At 35.1% G+C, this 23,938-nt stretch overlaps 1 protein-coding gene across 7 annotated transcripts in view; it reads right to left on the minus strand.

Moving 5' to 3' along the window:
* Positions 1 to 2,507: 2,507 nt before the first annotated feature.
* Positions 2,508 to 23,938, minus strand: part of stat6 (signal transducer and activator of transcription 6, interleukin-4 induced) — a 50,747-nt gene continuing 29,316 nt past the window's right edge. For 2 of the 7 annotated variants that reach the window (XM_028452022.1, XM_028452021.1), the window contains exons 18-22: positions 10,907 to 10,963; positions 10,231 to 10,293; positions 9,884 to 9,946; positions 7,181 to 7,270; positions 2,508 to 5,622 (exon numbers count right to left, since the gene is read on the minus strand). In XM_028452022.1, coding sequence (XP_028307823.1) covers positions 5,529 to 5,622; positions 7,181 to 7,270; positions 9,884 to 9,946; positions 10,231 to 10,293; positions 10,907 to 10,963 — 367 coding nt within the window. In that variant the 3' untranslated portion in view covers positions 2,508 to 5,528. Of the gene's footprint in view, positions 5,623 to 7,180; positions 7,271 to 9,883; positions 9,947 to 10,230; positions 10,294 to 10,906; positions 10,964 to 23,938 lie in introns of those variants that run through there. The other 5 variants (XM_028452023.1, XR_003674447.1, XR_003674448.1 and 2 more) reach the window with 5 other exon arrangements.

The following is a 23,938-nucleotide window of genomic DNA, read 5'->3' on the forward strand; positions in this document are numbered from 1 at the left end:
AATGAAAGGTTTGATTCCCCTAAAGGCCAACTCAATTAGTACAGACATACTGCAGGTTTATTCAGTTTTTATAAAACTTACACAATGCAAAGTGTTTTATTTCAGACCACTTTTTTTTAGTCTTTAATACCTAAAGAGGGCAGTTAATCCATACATTTTTATTTTATTCATTTTCATGAAATGTTTTTGCAAATAAAAAAAATTAACTAAATTAAGGTTATAAATACACAAATACACAAGGTGTGCTAAACCATTTTGCTTATAATTAAAATGATTCATTTGTTTGTAAAGGATAGTCAATGTGCACCATTATATTAATAGTCTGCACAACAAAACCTGTTGGCAAAGTAATTTATTGTTTCCCTACCTTACCCAACTTTAACCCAGCCACTCTGCCATATCTATTTTAATAATTAGTTAAGTTAGTTAACTTAGTTAATAAACCCAACATACAAATGGATCCCTGCTCTGCTTTCAGCACCCATGTTTTCAGTCAGACTTTGTTAGGTAGGGTAAGGTTTATTGTGATCAGAATGTTTAAGGACAACAGAAAGTGGATTTTGCTGAGTTTGCGGGATCAATGTGTATGTGCTAATATGGCAAAGATATAGATATCAACAATTGAACTTCCACATGTCAAAAAGATTCTTCACGAGTGGAAAAGTATTTTCCCATGTCCGACATATTTCAATCAATAAATCCAATTTTATTTATAGAGCACTTTTCATATATACAATATAATTCAAAGTGCGTTACATCCTTAAAACCTTACATACAATAAGAAATACCCCACCCAAACAATCCACAGGAAACCAAAATGCAGCTCAAAGTGCGCTCACAAAGATAACAACAGAACATCCACCCCATACAAACCCCGTCCACCGCACACAGACACAGGTTAAAATAAGGTCAATGGGACATGGCTAAGTGCAGAGGATCTAGGTAAGGAGACATCACAAGGAGCCGTCTGCACCAGGAGCAGGACACAGACTATGGGCACAGGGTGACGAGACAGAGCCACCAGCACAGCTAAATAGCAAAAGCCATTTACCAACACAGACAGAACCACTGCAGCCACGGCCCCTCACAGCCCCTAGTGCAGAGGGCTCCCTCCGAGGAAATACTGGGACAGTAATAATAATACTAATAAAATAAAAAAACATAAAAGAACAATCTGGAAAACTATAAAAAAAAAATAACATAGAAGATAACCATCCTAAAACTATAAAAGCAAAAAAGACAACAATCCTAAAATGAACAAATAATTAGTTGAAAGCTAATTTGAAAAGGTGGGTCTTGAGCCTGTTCTTAAAAACATGAACGTTCTCTGCAGCACTGAGGTTCTCTGGCAAACTGTTCCACAGACGGGGCCGTAAAACTGGAACGACGCCGCACTGTGTGTGCGTGTCCTGACTTTGGGGATTATTAAAAGACCAGCACTGGAGGACCTCAGGGCTCGGGAAGGCTCATAGAGTAAAAGTAGTTCTGAAGATAAGAGGGCCCAAGACCATTAAGACATTTAAAAACCAGAACGAGAACCTTAAAATGTATCCTGAAACACACGGGGAGCCAATGCAGCGATTTTAAAATTGGTGTAATGTGTTCCCGCCTCCTGGTCTTCATCAGGACACCTGCTGCTGAATTCTGTAATAATTGTAAACTTAAAATAGTCTTTTTGGGAAGACCAGTAAGCAGGGCATTACAGTAATCAATCCAACTAGTGATAAAAACATGCGTGTCCGTGTTGACCTGAGAGAGAATGGGACAGACTCTGGATATGTTCTTCAAATGATAAAAACCTAATTTTGTTATATTTTTAACGTGAGGGATAAAAGTGCGCTCGGAGTCTAAGATAAAACCAGGTTTTTAATTTGTATAGTGAAAGATGCAGTTTGAAGTTTAGGACCGAGAACTAAAACTTCAGTTTTGTCCTGATTGAGCTGGAGAAAGTTTTCTGCCATCCAGGATTTGATATCTAAAATACAGTTAAAAAGAGCATCCATTGGACTGGTGTCATCAGGAGACACAGAGATGTACAGCTGTGTATCGTCAGCGTAAGTGTGGAACTCCATGTCTCCTAATGACATCACCAAGAGGGAGCATATACAGATGAAATAAAACAGGGCCTAAAATTGATCCCTGAGGCACACCACATATTATTTCATGGACCTTAGAGGAAAACTTACCATAAAAGTCCTGTCTGTGAGGTAGGATAAAAACCATTTGTGAACAGCACCAGAGAAGCACATCAGGTGTTTGAGTCTGATTAAAAGAATGGTGTGGTCTACTGTGTCGAAAGCGGCACTAAGGTCCAGTAGAACCAACACTGTTTTTCTTTTTGTTTCCAAGTTGTACCTAATGTAAATCGACTAATTGGACTTGATTTTATATAACGCTTTATCACCACACTGAAGCAGTCTCAAAGCGCTTTACATATCAGCTCATTCACCCATTCACTCTCACATTCACACACCAGTGGGACAGTGCTGCCATGCAAGGCGCTAGTCGACCACTGGGAGCAACTTAGGGTTCAGTGTCTTGCCCAAGGACACTTCGACACATAGTCAGGTACTGGGATCGAACCCCCAACCTCTCGATCAGAAGACGACCCACTACCACCTCATTTAAAATCTTGAGGAGGGCAGTCTCTGTAGTGTGGTTCACTCTAAAACCAGAATGGTACTTTTCAAAGATATTAAAATTGACTAAAAAGTGATTCAGTTGTATAAAAACAAGGTTTTAAAAAGGTTTGCTTAAAAATGGTAAGTTGGATATTGGCTTGTAATTGTTCAAATCATTAAAATCTAATTTGCTATTCTTCAGAAGGGGCCTCACCACTCCTGCTTTAAAGGCTGCAGGAAAGGTTCCCATCTGAAGAGAGCAATTTATAATGTTTAAAAGTTCATACCTGTAAGATCCATAAAATGTTTTAAAAAATGAAGTCGGGATTGGATCTAAAAGACACGTGGTGGATTTTACTGTGGAGAAAACTTTATCAAGCATCTTAGCATCAACCAGGACAAAACTGTCCAGTGTTTCCTCAGGTAACGATAGACACTTAGGACTGTTGAAAACAATGTTACGATTAGATAAAAGGCAAATGTATTATTTCATGGCAAAGGGTAGCTTTATTGAGCAAAATGTGGAACAAAAAGAGGCAAAATGTAGGGAAAAGGGAAACCAGTGGTATTTATTGGCAAAAGGTAGCTTAAGTCTGAAAAAAGTGTCGGAACTTTTGGAAAAGTGGCAAACATGGGACAAAGGAATTTGCAAAACAGCCAAAGGAATTAGGTAAATTGGGGTAAAAAGTTCCCCCTTTTTAAGGTTCTCTGGGGGAATATTAATTCAAATTAAGGCATAAAAAGCCACATGTTACACATTACTGACTTAATAACAGCTTCTACATGGTGTCTGCTGATAATGTAGTGGGCTGGTCTGAAGGAGATGCCAGGGCTGAATTTTTGTCTCAGTCCACAACTGACTACACAAGGTCAATTTGTGTTATCAACGCATCAAGAGTGGAGCAAAGTGTTGCAGTTAGAGCCGCAATGGAATAGTTTTTAGTTTGTCAAAGGCAAATTGAATGCTAAATACCAATCTGAGCAGTTCAATATTTACAGCCTTAAAGTTTTACATCAGTTGATTGAAACTCATTGTTATTTTGCTTCAAAACATAGGCAGATTGAAAAAAAAAAAACAACCACATTTTATTAAGCTATGCTAGCCTACAGACGACTAGGGCATGCTCACAGACCACAGAATGAGAAAGGCTATTCTGGATCAGTCTGTGCATTGGTAACGGAAGTAAAAAGATACTTACTTGGCTTCATTCGGTCAAGCGCAAAGTTAAGAGTAGAGAAAAAAAGTTTTTTTTTTTTGTTTTGTTTTTAAAATGAAGTTAATTTTGGATGATTTCATAATCCTAACTTTGATGAAGCAGTTTGCCAATGGCCAACATACTGTAATTGCACACAAGTACCTCAGCAAAGTGCATAAATAGAGGGGTTGAGCTTGCAGATGAAGAATATTGGACAAGAAATAACTCCAGGATTTCAGAGCTGAGGCTAACAAAAACGCGAGTTTTTCACTGTTGTTTACGCATGTCTCTGAGGACATAAAATGCTTAAGGTAATAAAGTTAGGGCTGTCACTTTAATGCATTGATTGCGATTAATTAATTACAGGAAAAATGTACCCGCCAAAAAAAACAACACAGTTAAATGCTTTTTTTAGCACTCCAAAATTGCGCGGAACCTTTCTTTTTTCAAGAGTTCCCGGTATACCCATAATACTGATGCACAGGCAACAATACAAGACTGCCAAACTGCTAGGCTTCGTTTGGGTTCTTTTTTTCCTTTTAAAAACACCAGATGGAAAACTAAAGCCTGGTTGTGTGCAAAATGTGCAAGAAAGAGTTTGCCTAATCACCGGAGCTTTGTAGCCTCAATGCTAAACATGTAGCAGCTAGGACGGACAGCGAGCGCAGACACTCGGACAGTGGTAACTGGTACATGCTGCACGCCGTGACTGACAAATGAACAAACTCACTGGATAAATATTATCTGAAGGAGAGAGAAAGCAACAAGTTCGGTGTCAGAAAAGTGTTCTTACTGTTTATGATGTGCTAACTTATAACACTACATATGATGTTTCATTTCACTTGTATTTTCTATTATTTGGAGATTGACAAAAGTACACAGCATTATGACACTTAGCCCTTGGGACTAATCTCAAAACAAAAAATAAATGACTTAATAAAGCCACTTTATTATGAATCAATGTTTTGATCTGCCACAATAATTTAATTTAAATGAAAATACCTCAAGTTGAGGGCATTTCTCAGCATTTTTTAGGTGAGATTAAAAAAGAGATTAATCAGATTAAATAATTACAGAGCATGATTAATGAATTGCACAATTATTTTAATTTCTTGGCAGCACTAAATATAGTGTATTGTAGATTATGTTTACATTCATTTTGTGGAATATGACGTCAAGAATTATTATTTGAGCTATTGCTAAGAGCTGATAAGTTTACCAAGATAAAAACAAAGCATGGACACATCATCTAAACGTGCACATCTGAACACTTTCACAGCTGTAGACCTAACAGCATGTTTGCAATCAAACAGTGTTGTTAATTTCACAGCAATTATTTAACAAAAAGGCTTTCCACCCATCCATTGTGGGACGTGAGACACAAATTCCTGTGCCAGGAAGTGATGAGGCCAATGCTGCTTGCCATTACTGTACAGTATCACCTATTTAAAAATATTTGGTCATGATTTACAGCCTGTTTGGCTGAAAATATAATACAAAGGTTGACTTTAAAGCAGGGGTTTTGATAGCACTTTGCAGTCAGTTTGAATCCATGTCTTCAGCTCTGCTTGTTCAGTTTGTTAAGATGCAAATCTACACCTGAGGTTTTTTTGGGGGTTTTTTTTAGATGATTTCCAACATCCATGGAGCAACACCTCAATTGAGTCCAAAAGAATTCCAAGGTGCCATATGATCACGACAAACTCTCACTTCAATGACTTTCCTTAGCAGCTGAACAAAATTCCTCCGATGAATTCAGAGTCTCCAAGATGCTGTCCAAATCTATGTCCATGTTGCTTGCAGGACTAGAAGAATAGAACATATGATAGGCATTCAGTACCTTCAAAAATTAAAGGAGCATAGGGTAGGATTTGTGAAAATATAAACATTCATTTTAAGTTCTTTTTAATGCTAATGGGTGATGAAGCATTCTAAACCAAGAGAATGAGTCCACACACATTTCTACCTATTGCCTCGAAAAGATTGTGTGATACATTTTGTACTGCTGTTCTGCGGACGTGAAGTCAAATGACGCTGGTGCGCATTCATTCCCAATGCCGGAAATGAAAAAAGAAGTAAACAGTCACATGAACGGCGAGTAAAAAAATAACCGTGTCACGGTTGAAGTGCAAATCGGGCCAAATTTTTTCGTCCAAGTCCGACGCAACAGTGAAAACCTGATGTTTTTCTCAAAAAAATGACATATTTATGTTTGTGTCAGTGGTAAGCACATATTTATATTAACATCCATCTATCCATCCATCCATCCATTTGCTTCCGCTTTTATCTGGGGCCGGCAGCAGTCTCAGCAGAGATGCCCAGACCTCCCGATCCACGCATACCTCCTCCAGCCGTTCTGGGGGGACCCCACGGCGACACCAGGGCAGCTCAGAGACATAGTCGAACCAGCGTGTCCTGGGCCTTCCACGAGGCCTCTTCCCAATAGGACATGCCTGAAACACCTCCCGAGGGAGGCGACCAGGAGGCATCCGAAACAGATGCCCGAGCCACCTCTCAGCTGGCTCCTTTCGACGTGAAGGAGCAGCGACTCTACTCCGAGCTTCTCCCGGGTGACTGAGCTTCTCACCCTATCTCGAAGGGTGCGCCCAGCCACCCTGCGAAGGAAACTCATTTCGGCCACCTGTATCCGCGATCATTGCCCAAATCTCATGACCATAGGTGATGGTAGGAACGTAGATTAATCGGTAAATTGAGAGCTTTGCCCCCCGACTCAGCTCCCTCTTCATCACAACAGTCCGATACAGCGACCGCATCACTGCTGACGCCGCACCGATATTTGTTTCTTAACAAACAACTGTTAATGTCAACATGAGATCAGCGCACGGGTAACAAGCGAAAGTGAAACAAACGGGCACACAGCACGCACGATTATTTACATAATCTATGTATCAAAAATAAGGAAAATCCATGTTATTGTGCAGAAAAAGGAATGTTTTAACCGTGTATTCCTTTATAATATATTCTCCCTCCACTGGGGATCACAGCTCTCACTGTTACAGATAAAGTTGCATTCTACAGGGCTACAGCAGCAGGAAAGGAAGAACGCTGCGCGCAAACAACACTACAGAATGTGACCGAACACGACCACCAGTTCTAAATATCTGTCCAAATACTGACGGGACTCAACTGCACCAGACGGGTCTGGTATCCATCCTCTATCCACAGCATCAGCTCCGGTGATAAACAGATAGTTAATGTGCGCCCCTGCGGCGGCTTGGCTGATGGCTTTAGTTACGCTAACCATCGTGGTGTCACTATAGAGTCTGATTTCTAGATCCAGCGCTATGCTCCTTTAATAGATGTAAATGGTTTTCATACACAAACACACAGAGAAAAACCCACATTTGTTCATTGAAGATGGGAGGAGAAGCAGGATTTTCCAGTATATTGTCCGGCATCTCTTGGGAGGTGAAAGACTGCTGGAAATCAAGACTGGAAAAAAACTCAAAATGAGATCAACAGAACAGGGTTGGGGTCAATTATAATCGTGTAATTGATAATTAATCACAATTATGGCCTAATTGTAACTTTAAAAATCTGTTGCTGTTGTAATCCTAATTACATTGTAAATGAGTTCAGATAATTGACTTTCTAATTGTAATTGCCATGAAAATTCTATAAAAATTGTCAATTATAATTTACCGCAAAACTGGCAAACCATGTTACAGTTCTATGTAAAGTTCTACACAATTATTAAAATGTTTCATATCAAGCTTTCCCACATTTTACCATTTAAAAAAATATGAAAACCTATATATTTTCTTTGATTAGGTAGCCTATTTCCATTAGATGATAGATATTTGTTTTTAGTGTATTTTACAGCTGATTTAGGACCTGTTATCATTAGAGATGCTAACAGAAAGCTAACACCAAGAGGAATGTTAACTTTTATTAGGTTATTTATTCCAGACTCAGTAATTATGATTAATTGTAATTGAACTTTAGTAATTGAGAATGTAATTATCTGAAGATAAAAATATTTTGTAAATTAATTGTAATTGGAATAAAGGCAGGCAACCGTAATCATAAATGAATTGTAACTTAACATGGGTAATTGAAAATGTAATTGTAACTGAAAAATGTAATTGACCCCAACCCTGCAACAGAACATTAGAAAAGATTGAGAAATGTGTGTTTATCTAAAAAAAAAAGTGTCAAATTAAAATTAATTTAAAGTGTAAATTCTAAGCTTCTGCAGATGACTAATGCCATTTTTTCCCGACTATCTACATTAATAACAATACAGTAGATTCATATGTATGGGCACCATGGTTGGGGTCAATTATAATTGTAATTGCATAATTCATTACAGTTATGATGTAATTATAATTGTAATTGAAAAAATCTGTTGCTGTTGCAATCATGATTGAATTGTAACTGTCATGGAAACTTTATAAAAAATGACTTTTATAATTTAATTAAAGGGGACTTATTATGCTATTTTTCACCCATTTACATTTGTTCTAAGAACCCCAAAAACATAGTATTTCAGGTTTATTTTCCCAAACTCGCCTATTTTCCAGAGTTTCACCGGTAGCCATCACTCTTTCGCTAGCGAGAAAAACAATAGCGGACTTTCGCAAACGTTTTCATCAGGTTGGCGGCGGAGTCCATGGGTGGAGTTACCAGCAGAGGGGAGGGTAGTTTCTTTCCCATTTTCACTTGTGACATCACAAATGTAGAACATTTGAAACAGAGCACTTTTCTCTGTGTTGTAAGACTTACACAGAGCACAAACAAACAACTTCATGGATTTATTTCACATTTTGTGTGTCGTGTGGACACTCAAGTTACCTCATTTGTGTTAAAAAAGACTGCAAAGGTGGATTTTTCATAATATGTCCCCTTTCAATGCAAACCTGTAGAACCATGTTGCAGTTCTATGTCTTACACATGTAGTTAATAATTATTCAAATATAATTCAGATAAACTTTTCCCACTACCTGTCACTTCTCTTCAGGATCATTTTACCATTTAAAAAATATATAAATCTAAGGGTATACTGACAGAAAAAAGGCTCAGACGCCCACACCAAAATATATTAACAGTGATATTTTCATTGATTAGGAAGCCAAACAAAGTAACCAAGTGATGAAAAACAAATTGGATGATAGATAATATTTTTTAGTATATTTTGATTTAAGACATGGGTCAAACTGACCCGTTATCATTAGATGCTAACAGAAAGCTAACACAAGAGCAAGGTTAGATTTTATGGGATTATTTATTAAAAGCTCAGTAATTGTGATTAATTCAATTTGAACTTTAGTAATTGAGAACATAATTGTAATTGAGTTTCAGGGTAAAATAATAATTTAAATTTAAATTGTAATTGCTGGTCACTGTAATCCTAAATGAGTTGTAATTGAAGATGAATAATTGAAGACGTAATCCTTATGGGCACCCCCATTTTTTTTTTTTTTTAAAGGGTCAATGTTAAGCTAAATTAACTTTTCTGTGCTTTAAACATCATAAAGTGCTATTAGGGCTTCATACACATGCCCAAAGTGTTTTATTCATTGATTCCCTCAATCGTTAGTTATAGGGTGATTTGCTCCTTTCTTACTGCAGGGTGAGCCCAAACACCTCGCTCCAATTTGATGACACTTTCCCAATTTGATGACAAATTGGACGTGGCACTGAGCTGGAGAAGCCACGCCTCCAGGAAGCACTCTGCTGTGATTGACATGTAAGCAGACACGCCCACGAAGGTGAGCATTTCAGTGTCCTTCGTGCAGTGCTATGTATGGAAGTCAGTTTGTGTAGAGTTGCTCAGAAAGTGGCTTTTCAGAGGCTAAAACTCTGGAAAACAGGCGAGTTTGGGAAAATAAACCTCAAATACTATGTTTTTAGGGTTCTTGGAACAAATGGAGATGATATGGGACCTTTAAATGCTTTGTTAAGCTATTCCAGGGAAGAACTGGTCAGATTTTTTTTTGTGTCAATGACAATAAACAAATGCATCTTAATAATAAATAATAAATCATCATGTAGGTGCCTGGTCACATTTATTATAGATGTATTTTTAGTAGAATTTACACTTACACAGGAAAGCCACCATGAGGACTTTTAGAAAGAGATCCTATCTTTGAAGCTGCTGTAGCATCACTGAAAGTAAAATGAGGTGGAAAGTCTGACAAAATAAATGTTTCGGATCGTTTAAAAAACGATCCGAAACGATCCAGTGTCCAAAGCTGGAAAAAAATGCCTTCTAGTGTTTTTTTTATGGTTGCCGGATGAGGTATTCACGTTATTAATGCACATCATTAAAAACAGTATATTTTCTAACATAATTCAGTGACTCAAAGAAGTTACCAACTAAGATGACCACTTGAGAGACACAATCACATTTTCTATGATATTCTACAAAAATGTACAAAAGTGATACTTACACCCGAAAACCACCATGAGAATTTTCAGGGAGAGCCGCCATGTTGGAAGACTGTACCCCCTCCCTGTAGACAAATATGATAGAAACAGAAGTAAAACGGATTAGAACAGATCACATATCATTACATCACCTCTGCAAAGGCCAAACCAAGTACTTTCATCACGGGAATTTAAAAAAAAAGACATTTCAGATTTGTATTTCTATATACACTGGTATGTACTAGAGATGTTCAATATTACATTAGCTTTTTTCTGATATCCAATATTGTCCAACACTTGATTTCCAATAGAGGAAAAACATTTTATTGGTAGATAATATCAGGGGGCCAGTAATATCCCCATCCCAGCCAATCTTATATATAGTATATACCGTAGAGCATGAGGGAGTGGAACAGTTAAGGAACCACATACAGACCAATTTGTCCTGAAGAAGGTTTAGAAAAATACAATTTAACTATTAACAGTTCCTTTTTTTAAACACCTCCACGCGTACACAACTGTGTTACTAAAGCTGTTCATTATTTGGTTACAAATTCACCGTATAATTTTATACTCACTTAAAGCCAAATCTTCCTGCGGGCCAAATGTAATGCTCTGGCTGGCCAGATTTGGGCTGCGGCCTTTAAGTTTGACACGCCTGACCTGAATATGTGAATCAAAAGGAACAGGGACACTCACATACTGAAGCTTCCATGAGGGCTTCCTGCAACAGGTGTTATATTAGGGGCAGCGTCCCTGCATAGAAAACACATGTATAAGCTCATTATTATCACCAGTAGAAACATTAACACCATCTTCCTCATCATCGCCCAGGATTTTTTTTAAAATGTTGGGGAAACTTTTGGATCCTTTTTGACGACTATACCTGCAGGCTGATCTCCTATAACCGTGACCTGTATGGGGAAAGATTTGTCTCAAAAATATTCATGTATTTTTCAAATCCACAAAAAAAGCCACAAATTGCAACAAGTGTTTTTTTAGAATTCCACATGTATTTTTTTAGATGTTCACGTGTTTGTTAGATTTTCATTTGTGTTTTTCAGATCCACAAATACAGCCACGATTTTCACGTGTTTGTGTGTGTGTGTATTTATCATGAATTATTAAACTGGTGTAAAAATGCAGTAAGGTATGAAAAATGAGAAAAAACACCACACCACAAATCAGAGATAAGGCATAAAAATTGAAAAAATTGGGAATTTTTTTTCTGAGATAAGGCTATCACAAGACCCTTAAAACTAGTTCAAATATGATGTGCACACTTAAACTGGTGTGAAAAAGCAGTAAGGCATGAAAAATGAAAAAAAAAGTGATAAACACCACAAATCAGAGGTAAGGCTATAGTAAGGGCATAAAAGTTGAAAAAATTGGGAAATTTTTTTCCTGAGATAAGGCTATCACAAGACCCTAAAAACTAGTTAAATAAAGATGTGCACACTTAAACTGGTGTGAAAATGCAGTAAGTCATGAAAAATGAGAAAAAAAGTGATAAACACCACAAATCAGAAGTAAGGCTATAGTAAGGGCATAAAAGTTGAAAAAATTGGGAAATTTTTTTCTAAGATAAGGCTATCACAAGACCCTAAAAACTAGTTCAAAAATTATGTGCACACTTAAACTGGTGTGAAAATGCAGTAAGGCATGAAACATGAGAAAAAAGGGGAAAATGAGAAACACTCCAATTTAGAGGTAAGGCTATCAATATAAAGACATGCAAATTGAAAAAACATCAGATGTTTTGATTCTTGGTGCTGTCAGGGTTTGAACCGAGGCCCTCATGTATGCAGGGTATACACTCTAACTCTGAGCCACATTCCTCCATTAAAACCTCCAAAAATTAGAAAAAAGTGACAAATACCACAAATCAGAGGTAAGGCTATAGTAAGGCATAAAAGTTGGATAAAAAATTTGGATTTTTTTTTCTGAGATAAGGCTATCAAAAAACCCTAAAAACTAGTTCAAAAATTATGTGCACACTTAAACTGGTGTGAAAAAGTAGTAAGGCATGAAAAATGAGAAAAAAAGTGATAAACACCACAAACCAGAAGTAAGGCTATAGTAAGGGCATAAAAGTTGAAAAAATTGGGAAATTTTTTTCTGAGATAAGGCTATCACAAGACCCTAAAAACTAGTTCAAATATGATGTGCACACTTAAACTGGTGTGAAAATGCAATAAGGCATGAAAAATAAGAAAAAAGTGATAAACACCACAAACCAGAAGTAAGGCTATAGTAAGGGCATAAAAGTTGAAAAAATTTGGATTTTTTTTTCTGAGATAAGGCTATCACAAGACCCTAAAAACTAGTTCAATAATGATGTGCACTCTTAAACTGGTGTGAAAATGCAGTAAGGCATGAAAAATAAGAAAAAAGTGACAAACACCACAAATCAGAGGTAAGGCAAAAAATTTGAAAAAAATGGGAATTTTTTTCTGAGATAAGGCTATCACAAGACCCTAAAAACTAGTTCAAATATGATGTGCACACTTAAACTGGTGTGAAAATGCAATAAGGCATGAAAAATAAGAAAAAAGTGATAAACACCACAAATCAGAGGTAAGGCTATAGTAAGGCATAAAAGTTGGATAAAAAAATTTGGATTTTTTTTTTCTGAGATAAGGCTATCACAAAACCCTAAAAACTAGTTCAAAAATGATGTGCACTCTTAAACTGGTGTGAAAATGCAGTAAGGCATGAAAAATAAGAAAAAAGTGACAAACACCACAAATCAGAGGTAAGGCTATAGTAAGGCAAAAAATTTGAAAAAAATGGGAATTTTTTTTCTGAGATAAGGCTATCACAAGACCCTAAAAACTAGTTCAATAAAGATGTGCACACTTAAACTGGTGTGAAAATGCAGTAAGGCATGAAAAATGAGAAAAAAGTGACAAACACCACAAATCAGAGGTAAGGCTATAGTAGGGCATAAAAGTTGGAATTTTTTTTTTTTTTTTTTTTCTGAGATAAGGCTATCACAAAACCCTAAAAACTAGTTCAATAATGATGTGCACTCTTAAACTGGTGTGAAAATGCAGTAAGGCATGAAAAATAAGAAAAAAGTGATAAACACCACAAATCAGAGGTAAGGCATAAAAGTTGAAAAAATTGGGAAATTGGTGTGAAAATGCAGTAAGGCATAAAAAATGAGAAAAAAGTGGAAAATGAGAAACACTCCAATTTAGAGGTAAGGCTATCAATATAAAGACATGCAAATTGAAAAAACATCAGATGTTTTGATTCTTGGTGCTGTCAGGGTTCAAACCCAGGACCTCATGTATGCAGGGCATACACTCTACCTCTGAGCCACATTCCTCCATCAAAACCTCCAAAAATTAGAAAAAAGTGACAAATACCACAAATCAGAGGTAAGGCTATCAAAAAACCCTAAAAACTAGTTCAAAAATTATGTGCACACTTAAACTGGTGTGAAAAAGTAGTAAGGCATGAAAAATGAGAAAAAAAGTGATAAACACCACAAACCAGAAGTAAGGCTATAGTAAGGCATAAAAGTTGGATAAAAAAATTTGGATTTTTTTTTCTGAGATAAGGCTATCAAAAAACCCTAAAAACTAGTTCAATAATGATGTGCACACTTAAACTGGTGTGAAAATGCAGTAAAGTATGAAAAATGAGAAAAAAGTGACAAACACCACAAATCAGAGGTAAGGCTATAGTAAGGCATAAAAATTGGATAAAATTTTTTTTTTTTTTTTTTTAGATAAGGCTATCACAAGACCCTTAAAACTAGTTCAGATATGATGTGCACACTTAAACTGGTGTGAAAATGCAGTAAGGCATGAAAAATGAGAAAAAAGTGGAAAATGAGAAACACTAAAATTTAGAGGTAAGGCTATCAATATAAAGACATGCAAATACAAAAAACCTCAGATGTTTTGATTCTTGGTGATGTCAGGATTTGAACCCAGGCCCTCATGTATGCAGGGCATACACTCTAACTCTGAGCCACATTCCTCCATCAAAAACTCCAAAAATTAGAAAAAAGTGACAAACACCACAAATCAGAGGTAAGGCTATAGTGAGGCATAAAAGTTGGATAAAAAAATTGGAATTTTTTTCTGCGATAAGGCTATCACAAGACCCTAAAAACTAGTTCAAATATGATGTGCACACTTAAACTGGTGTGAAAAAGTAGTAAGGCATGAAAAATGAGAAAAAAAGTGATAAACACCACAAACCAGAGGTAAGGCTATAGTAAGGCATAAAAGTTGGATAAAAAATTTGGATTTTTTTTTCTGAGATAAGGCTATCACAAAACCCTAAAAACTAGTTAAATAAAGATGTGCACACTTAAACTGGTGTGAAAATGCAGTAAAGTATGAAAAATGAGAAAAAGGTGACAAACACCACAAATCAGAGGTAAGGCTATAGTAAGGCATAAAAATTGGATAAAATTTTTTTTTTTTTTTTTTTTTTTAGATAAGGCTATCACAAGACCCTTAAAACTAGTTCAGATATGATGTGCACACTTAAACTGGTGTGAAAATGCAGTAAGGCATGAAAAATGAGAAAAAAGTAGAAAATGAGAAACACTAAAATTTAGAGGTAAGGCTATCAATATAAAGACATGCAAATACAAAAAACCTCAGATGTTTTGATTCTTGGTGATGTCAGGGTTTGAACCCAGGCCCTCATGTATGCAGGGCATACACTCTAACTCTGAGCCACATTCCTCCATCAAATACTCCAAAAATTAGAAAAAAGTGACAAACACCACAAATCAGAGGTAAGGCTATAGTAAGGCATAAAAGTTGGATAAAAAAATTGGAATTTTTTTCTGAGATAAGGCTATCACAAGACCCTAAAAACTAGTTCAAATATGATGTGCACACTTAAACTGGTGTGAAAATGCAATAAGGCATGAAAAATAAGAAAAAAGTGATAAACACCACAAATCAGAGGTAAGGCTATAGTAAGGCATAAAAGATGAAAAAATTGGGAATTTTTTTTCTGAGATAAGGCTATCTATCACAAGACCCTAAAAACTAGTTCAATAATGATGTGCACACTTAAACTGGTGTGAAAATGCAGTAAGGCATGAAAAATAAGAAAAAAGTGACAAACACCACAAATCAGAGGTAAGGCTATAGTAAGGCATAAAAGTTGGATAAAAAAATTGGAATTTTTTTCTGAGATAAGGCTATCACAAGACCCTAAAAACTAGTTCAAATATGATGTGCACACTTAAACTGGTGTGAAAATGCAATAAGGCATGAAAAATAAGAAAAAAGTGATAAACACCACAAATCAGAGGTAAGGCTATAGTAAGGCATAAAAGATGAAAAAATTGGGAATTTTTTTTCTGAGATAAGGCTATCACAAAACCCTAAAAACTAGTTCAAAAATTATGTGCACACTTAAACTGGTGTGAAAAAGCAGTAAGGCATGAAAAATGAGAAAAAAGTGGAAAATGAGAAACACTCCAATTTAGAGGTAAGGCTATCAATATAAAGACATGCAAATTGAAAAAACATCAGATGTTTTGATTCTTGGTGATGTCAGGGTTTGAACCCAGGCCCTCATGTATGCAGGGCATACACTCTAACTCTGAGCCACATTCCGTCATCAAAAACTCCAAAAATTAGAAAAAAGTGACAAACACCACAAATCAGAGGTAAGGCTATAGTAAGGCAAAAAATTTGAAAAAAATGGGAATTTTTTTTCTGAGATAAGGCTATCACAAAACCCTAAAAACTAGTTCAAAAATTATGTGCACACTTAAACTGGTGTGAAAAAGCAGTAAGGCATGAAAAGTAAGAAAAAAGTGATAAACACCACAAATCAGAGGTAAGGCTATAGTAAGGCATAAAAGATGAAAAAATTGGGAATTTTTTTTCTGAGATAAGGCTATCACAAGACCTGAAAAACTAGTTCAAATATGATGAGCACACTTAAACTGGTTTGAAAATGCAGTAAGGCATGAAAAATGAGAAAAAAGTGGAAAATGAGAAACACTAAAATTTAGAGGTAAGGCTATCAATATAAAGACATGCAAATACAAAAAACCTCACATGTTTTGATTCTTGGTGATGTCAGGGTTTGAACCCAGGACCTCATGTATGTAGGGCATACACTCTAACTCTGAGCCACATTCCTCCATCAAAAACTCCAAAAATTAGAAAAAAGTGACAAACACCACAAATCAGAGGTAAGGCTATAGTGAGGCATAAAAGTTGGATAAAAAAATTGGAATTTTTTTCTGCGATAAGGCTATCACAAGACCCTAAAAACTAGTTCAAATATGATGTGCACACTTACACTGGTGTGAAAATGCAATAAGGCATGAAAAATAAGAAAAAAGTGATAAACACCACAAATCAGAGGTAAGGCTATAGTAAGGCATAAAAGTTGGATAAAAAAATTTGGATTTTTTTTTCTGAGATAAGGCTATCACAAAACCCTAAAAACTAGTTAAATAAAGATGTGCACACTTAAACTGGTGTGAAAATGCAGTAAAGTATGAAAAATGAGAAAAAGGTGACAAACACCACAAATCAGAGGTAAGGCTATAGTAAGGCATAAAAATTGGATAAAATTTTTTTTTTTTTTTTTTTTTTTTTTAGATAAGGCTATCACAAGACCCTTAAAACTAGTTCAGATATGATGTGCACACTTAAACTGGTGTGAAAATGCAGTAAGGCATGAAAAATGAGAAAAAAGTGGAAAATGAGAAACACTAAAATTTAGAGGTAAGGCTATCAATATAAAGACATGCAAATACAAAAAACCTCAGATGTTTTGATTCTTGGTGATGTCAGGGTTTGAACCCAGGCCCTCATGTATGCAGTGCATACACTCTAACTCTGAGCCACATTCCTCCATCAAACACTCCAAAAATTAGAAAAAAGTGACAAACACCACAAATCAGAGGTAAGGCTATAGTAAGGCATAAAAGTTGGATAAAAAAATTTGGATTTTTTTTTCTGAGATAAGGCTATCACAAGACCCTAAAAACTAGTTCAATAATGATGTGCACTCTTAAACTGGTGTGAAAATGCAGTAAGGCATGAAAAATAAGAAAAAAGTGACAAACACCACAAATCAGAGGTAAGGCTATAGTAAGGCATAAAAGTTGGATAAAAAAATTTGGATTTTTTTTTCTGAGATAAGGCTATCACAAGACCCTAAAAACTAGTTCAATAATGATGTGCACTCTTAAACTGGTGTGAAAATGCAGTAAGGCATGAAAAATAAGAAAAAAGTGACAAACACCACAAATCAGAGGTAAGGCTATAGTAAGGCATAAAAGATGAAAAAATTGCGAATTTTTTTTCTGAGATAAGGCTATCACAAGACCCTAAAAACTAGTTAAATAAAGATGTGCACACTTAAACTGGTGTGAAAATGCAGTAAGGCATGAAAAAAGTGGAAAATGAGAAACACTAAAATTTAGAGGTAAGGCTATCAATATAAAGACATGCAAATACAAAAAACCTCAGATGTTTTGATTCTTGGTGATGTCAGGGTTTGAACCCAGGGCCTCATGTATGCAGGGCATACACTCTAACTCTGAGCCACATTCCTCCATCAAAAACTCCAAAAATTAGCAAAAAGTGACAAACACCACAAATCAGAGGTAAGGCTATAGTGAGGCATAAAAGTTGGATAAAAAAATTGGAATTTTTTTCTGAGATAAGGCTATCACAAGACCCTAAAAACTAGTTCAAATATGATGTGCACACTTAAACTGGTGTGAAAATGTAATAAGGCATGAAAAATAAGAAAAAAGTGATAAACACCACAAATCAGAGGTAAGGCTATAGTAAGGCATAAAAGATGAAAAAATTGGGAAATTTTTTTCCTGAGATAAGGCTATCACAAGACCCTAAAAACTAGTTAAATAAAGATGTGCACACTTAAACTGGTGTGAAAATGCAGTAAGGCATGAAAAATGAAAAAAAAAGTAATAAACACCACAAATCAGAGGTAAGGCTATAGTAAGGCATAAAAGTTGGATAAAAAAATTTGGATTTTTTTTTCTGAGATAAGGCTATCACAAAACCCTAAAAACTAGTTCAATAATGATGTGCACTCTTAAACTGGTGTGAAAATGCAGTAAGGCATGAAAAATAAGAAAAAAGTGATAAACACCACAAATCAGAGGTAAGGCTATAGTAAGGCATAAAAGATGAAAAAATTGGGAATTTTTTTTCTGAGATAAGGCTATCACAAGACCCTAAAAACTAGTTAAATAAAGATGTGCACACTTAAACTGGTGTTAAAATGCAGTAAGGCATGAAAAATAAGAAAAAAGTGATAAACACCACAAATCAGAGGTAAGGCTATAGTAAGGCATAAAAGTTGGATAAAAAATTTGGATTTTTTTTTCTGAGATAAGGCTATCAAAAAACCCTAAAAACTAGTTCAAAAATTATGTGCACACTTAAACTGGTGTGAAAAAGTAGTAAGGCATGAAAAATGAGAAAAAAAGTGATAAACACCACAAACCAGAAGTAAGGCTATAGTAAGGGCATAAAAGTTGAAAAAATTGGGAAATTTTTTTCTGAGATAAGGCTATCACAAGACCCTAAAAACTAGTTAAATAAAGATGTGCACACTTAAACTGGTGTGAAAATGCAATAAGGCATGAAAAATAAGAAAAAAGTGATAAACACCACAAATCAGAGGTAAGGCTATAGTAAGGCATAAAAGATGAAAAAATTGGTAAATTTTTTTCCTGAGATAAGGCTATCACAAGACCCTAAAAACTAGTTAAATAAAGATGTGCACACTTAAACTGGTGTGAAAATGCAGTAAGGCATGAAAAATGAAAAAAAAAGTAATAAACACCACAAATCAGAGGTAAGGCTATAGTAAGGCATAAAAGTTGGATAAAAAAATTTGGATTTTTTTTTCTGAGATAAGGCTATCACAAAACCCTAAAAACTAGTTCAAAAATGATGTGCACTCTTAAACTGGTGTGAAAATGCAGTAAGGCATGAAAAATAAGAAAAAAGTGACAAACACCACAAATCAGAGGTAAGGCTATAGTAGGGCATAAAAGTTGGAATTTTTTTTTTTTTTTTTTTCCTGAGATAAGGCTATCACAAGACCCTAAAAACTAGTTAAATAAAGATGTGCACACTTAAACTGGTGTTAAAATGCAGTAAGGCATGAAAAATAAGAAAAAAGTGATAAACACCACAAATCAGAGGTAAGGCTATAGTAAGGCATAAAAGTTGAAAAAATTGGGAAATTTTTTTCTGAGATAAGGCTATCACAAAACCCTAAAAACTAGTTCAAAAATTATGTGCACACTTAAACTGGTGTGAAAATGCAGTAAGGCATAAAAAATGAGAAAAAAGTGGAAAATGAGAAACACTCCAATTTAGAGGTAAGGCTATCAATATAAAGACATGCAAATTGAAAAAACATCAGATGTTTTGATTCTTGGTGCTGTCAGGGTTCAAACCCAGGACCTCATGTATGCAGGGCATACACTCTACCTCTGAGCCACATTCCTCCATCAAAACCTCCAAAAATTAGAAAAAAGTGACAAATACCACAAATCAGAGGTAAGGCATAAAAGTTGGATAAAAAATTTGGATTTTTTTTTTCTGAGATAAGGCTATCAAAAAACCCTAAAAACTAGTTCAAAAATTATGTGCACACTTAAACTGGTGTGAAAAAGTAGTAAGGCATGAAAAATGAGAAAAAAAGTGATAAACACCACAAACCAGAAGTAAGGCTATAGTAAGGGCATAAAAGTTGAAAAAATTGGGAAATTTTTTTCTGAGATAAGGCTATCAAAAAACCCTAAAAACTAGTTCAATAATGATGTGCACACTTAAACTGGTGTGAAAATGCAGTAAAGTATGAAAAATGAGAAAAAAGTGACAAACACCACAAATCAGAGGTAAGGCTATAGTAAGGCATAAAAATTGGATACATTTTTTTTTTTTTTTTTTTTAGATAAGGCTATCACAAGACCCTTAAAACTAGTTCAGATATGATGTGCACACTTAAACTGGTGTGAAAATGCAGTAAGGCATGAAAAATGAGAAAAAAGTGGAAAATGAGAAACACTAAAATTTAGAGGTAAGGCTATCAATATAAAGACATGCAAATACAAAAAACCTCAGATGTTTTGATTCTTGGTGATGTCAGGATTTGAACCCAGGCCCTCATGTATGCAGGGCATACACTCTAACTCTGAGCCACATTCCTCCATCAAAAACTCCAAAAATTAGAAAAAAGTGACAAACACCACAAATCAGAGGTAAGGCTATAGTGAGGCATAAAAGTTGGATAAAAAAATTGGAATTTTTTTCTGCGATAAGGCTATCACAAGACCCTAAAAACTAGTTCAAATATGATGTGCACACTTACACTGGTGTGAAAATGCAATAAGGCATGAAAAATAAGAAAAAAGTGATAAACACCACAAATCAGAGGTAAGGCTATAGTAAGGCATAAAAGTTGGATAAAAAAATTTGGATTTTTTTTTCTGAGATAAGGCTATCACAAAACCCTAAAAACTAGTTAAATAAAGATGTGCACACTTAAACTGGTGTGAAAATGCAGTAAAGTATGAAAAATGAGAAAAAGGTGACAAACACCACAAATCAGAGGTAAGGCTATAGTAAGGCATAAAAATTGGATAAAATTTTTTTTTTTTTTTTTTTTTTTTAGATAAGGCTATCACAAGACCCTTAAAACTAGTTCAGATATGATGTGCACACTTAAACTGGTGTGAAAATGCAGTAAGGCATGAAAAATGAGAAAAAAGTGGAAAATGAGAAACACTAAAATTTAGAGGTAAGGCTATCAATATAAAGACATGCAAATACAAAAAACCTCAGATGTTTTGATTCTTGGTGATGTCAGGGTTTGAACCCAGGCCCTCATGTATGCAGGGCATACACTCTAACTCTGAGCCACATTCCTCCATCAAACACTCCAAAAATTAGAAAAAAGTGACAAACACCACAAATCAGAGGTAAGGCTATAGTAAGGCATAAAAGTTGGATAAAAAAATTGGAATTTTTTTCTGAGATAAGGCTATCACAAGACCCTAAAAACTAGTTCAAATATGATGTGCACACTTAAACTGGTGTGAAAATGCAATAAGGCATGAAAAATAAGAAAAAAGTGATAAACACCACAAATCAGAGGTAAGGCTATAGTAAGGCATAAAAGATGAAAAAATTGGGAATTTTTTTTTCTGAGATAAGGCTATCTATCACAAGACCCTAAAAACTAGTTCAATAATGATGTGCACACTTAAACTGGTGTGAAAATGCAGTAAGGCATGAAAAATAAGAAAAAAGTGACAAACACCACAAATCAGAGGTAAGGCTATAGTAAGGCATAAAAGTTGGATAAAAAAATTGGAATTTTTTTCTGAGATAAGGCTATCACAAGACCCTAAAAACTAGTTCAAATATGATGTGCACACTTAAACTGGTGTGAAAATGCAATAAGGCATGAAAAATAAGAAAAAAGTGATAAACACCACAAATCAGAGGTAAGGCTATAGTAAGGCATAAAAGATGAAAAAATTGGGAATTTTTTTTCTGAGATAAGGCTATCACAAAACCCTAAAAACTAGTTCAAAAATTATGTGCACACTTAAACTGGTGTGAAAAAGCAGTAAGGCATGAAAAATGAGAAAAAAGTGGAAAATGAGAAACACTCCAATTTAGAGGTAAGGCTATCAATATAAAGACATGCAAATTGAAAAAACATCAGATGTTTTGATTCTTGGTGATGTCAGGGTTTGAACCCAGGCCCTCATGTATGCAGGGCATACACTCTAACTCTGAGCCACATTCCTTCATCAAAAACTCCAAAAATTAGAAAAAAGTGACAAACACCACAAATCAGAGGTAAGGCTATAGTAAGGCAAAAAATTTGAAAAAAATGGGAATTTTTTTTCTGAGATAAGGCTATCACAAAACCCTAAAAACTAGTTCAAAAATTATGTGCACACTTAAACTGGTGTGAAAAAGCAGTAAGGCATGAAAAGTAAGAAAAAAGTGATAAACACCACAAATCAGAGGTAAGGCTATATAGTAAGGCATAAAAGATGAAAAAATTGGGAATTTTTTTTCTGAGATAAGGCTATCACAAGACCTGAAAAACTAGTTCAAATATGATGAGCACACTTAAACTGGTTTGAAAATGCAGTAAGGCATGAAAAATGAGAAAAAAGTGGAAAATGAGAAACACTAAAATTTAGAGGTAAGGCTATCAATATAAAGACATGCAAATACAAAAAACCTCACATGTTTTGATTCTTGGTGATGTCAGGGTTTGAACCCAGGACCTCATGTATGCAGGGCATACACTCTAACTCTGAGCCACATTCCTCCATCAAAAACTCCAAAAATTAGAAAAAAGTGACAAACACCACAAATCAGAGGTAAGGCTATAGTGAGGCATAAAAGTTGGATAAAAAAATTGGAATTTTTTTCTGCGATAAGGCTATCACAAGACCCTAAAAACTAGTTCAAATATGATGTGCACACTTACACTGGTGTGAAAATGCAATAAGGCATGAAAAATAAGAAAAAAGTGATAAACACCACAAATCAGAGGTAAGGCTATAGTAAGGCATAAAAGTTGGATAAAAAAATTTGGATTTTTTTTTCTGAGATAAGGCTATCACAAAACCCTAAAAACTAGTTCAAAAATTATGTGCACACTTAAACTGGTGTGAAAAAGCAGTAAGGCATGAAAAATAAGAAAAAAGTGATAAACACCACAAATCAGAGGTAAGGCTATAGTAAGGCATAAAAGATGAAAAAATTGCGAATTTTTTTTCTGAGATAAGGCTATCACAAGACCCTAAAAACTAGTTAAATAAAGATGTGCACACTTAAACTGGTGTGAAAATGCAGTAAAGTATGAAAAATGAGAAAAAGGTGACAAACACCACAAATCAGAGGTAAGGCTATAGTAAGGCATAAAAATTGGATAAAATTTTTTTTTTTTTTTTTTTTTTTTTAGATAAGGCTATCACAAGACCCTTAAAACTAGTTCAGATATGATGTGCACACTTAAACTGGTGTGAAAATGCAGTAAGGCATGAAAAATGAGAAAAAAGTGGAAAATGAGAAACACTAAAATTTAGAGGTAAGGCTATCAATATAAAGACATGCAAATACAAAAAACCTCAGATGTTTTGATTCTTGGTGATGTCAGGGTTTGAACCCAGGCCCTCATGTATGCAGGGCATACACTCTAACTCTGAGCCACATTCCTCCATCAAACACTCCAAAAATTAGAAAAAAGTGACAAACACCACAAATCAGAGGTAAGGCTATAGTAAGGCATAAAAGTTGGATAAAAAATTGGAATTTTTTTCTGAGATAAGGCTATCACAAGACCCTAAAAACTAGTTCAAATATGATGTGCACACTTAAACTGGTGTGAAAATGCAATAAGGCATGAAAAATAAGAAAAAAGTGATAAACACCACAAATCAGAGGTAAGGCTATAGTAAGGCATAAAAGATGAAAAAATTGGGAATTTTTTTTTCTGAGATAAGGCTATCTATCACAAGACCCTAAAAACTAGTTCAATAATGATGTGCACACTTAAACTGGTGTGAAAATGCAGTAAGGCATGAAAAATAAGAAAAAAGTGACAAACACCACAAATCAGAGGTAAGGCTATAGTAAGGCAAAAAATTTGAAAAAAATGGGAATTTTTTTTCTGAGATAAGGCTATCACAAAACCCTAAAAACT

This window comes from Gouania willdenowi, chromosome 7 (assembly GCF_900634775.1).
Source record: "Gouania willdenowi chromosome 7, fGouWil2.1, whole genome shotgun sequence".
Classification (NCBI taxonomy): Eukaryota; Metazoa; Chordata; class Actinopteri; order Blenniiformes; family Gobiesocidae; genus Gouania; species Gouania willdenowi.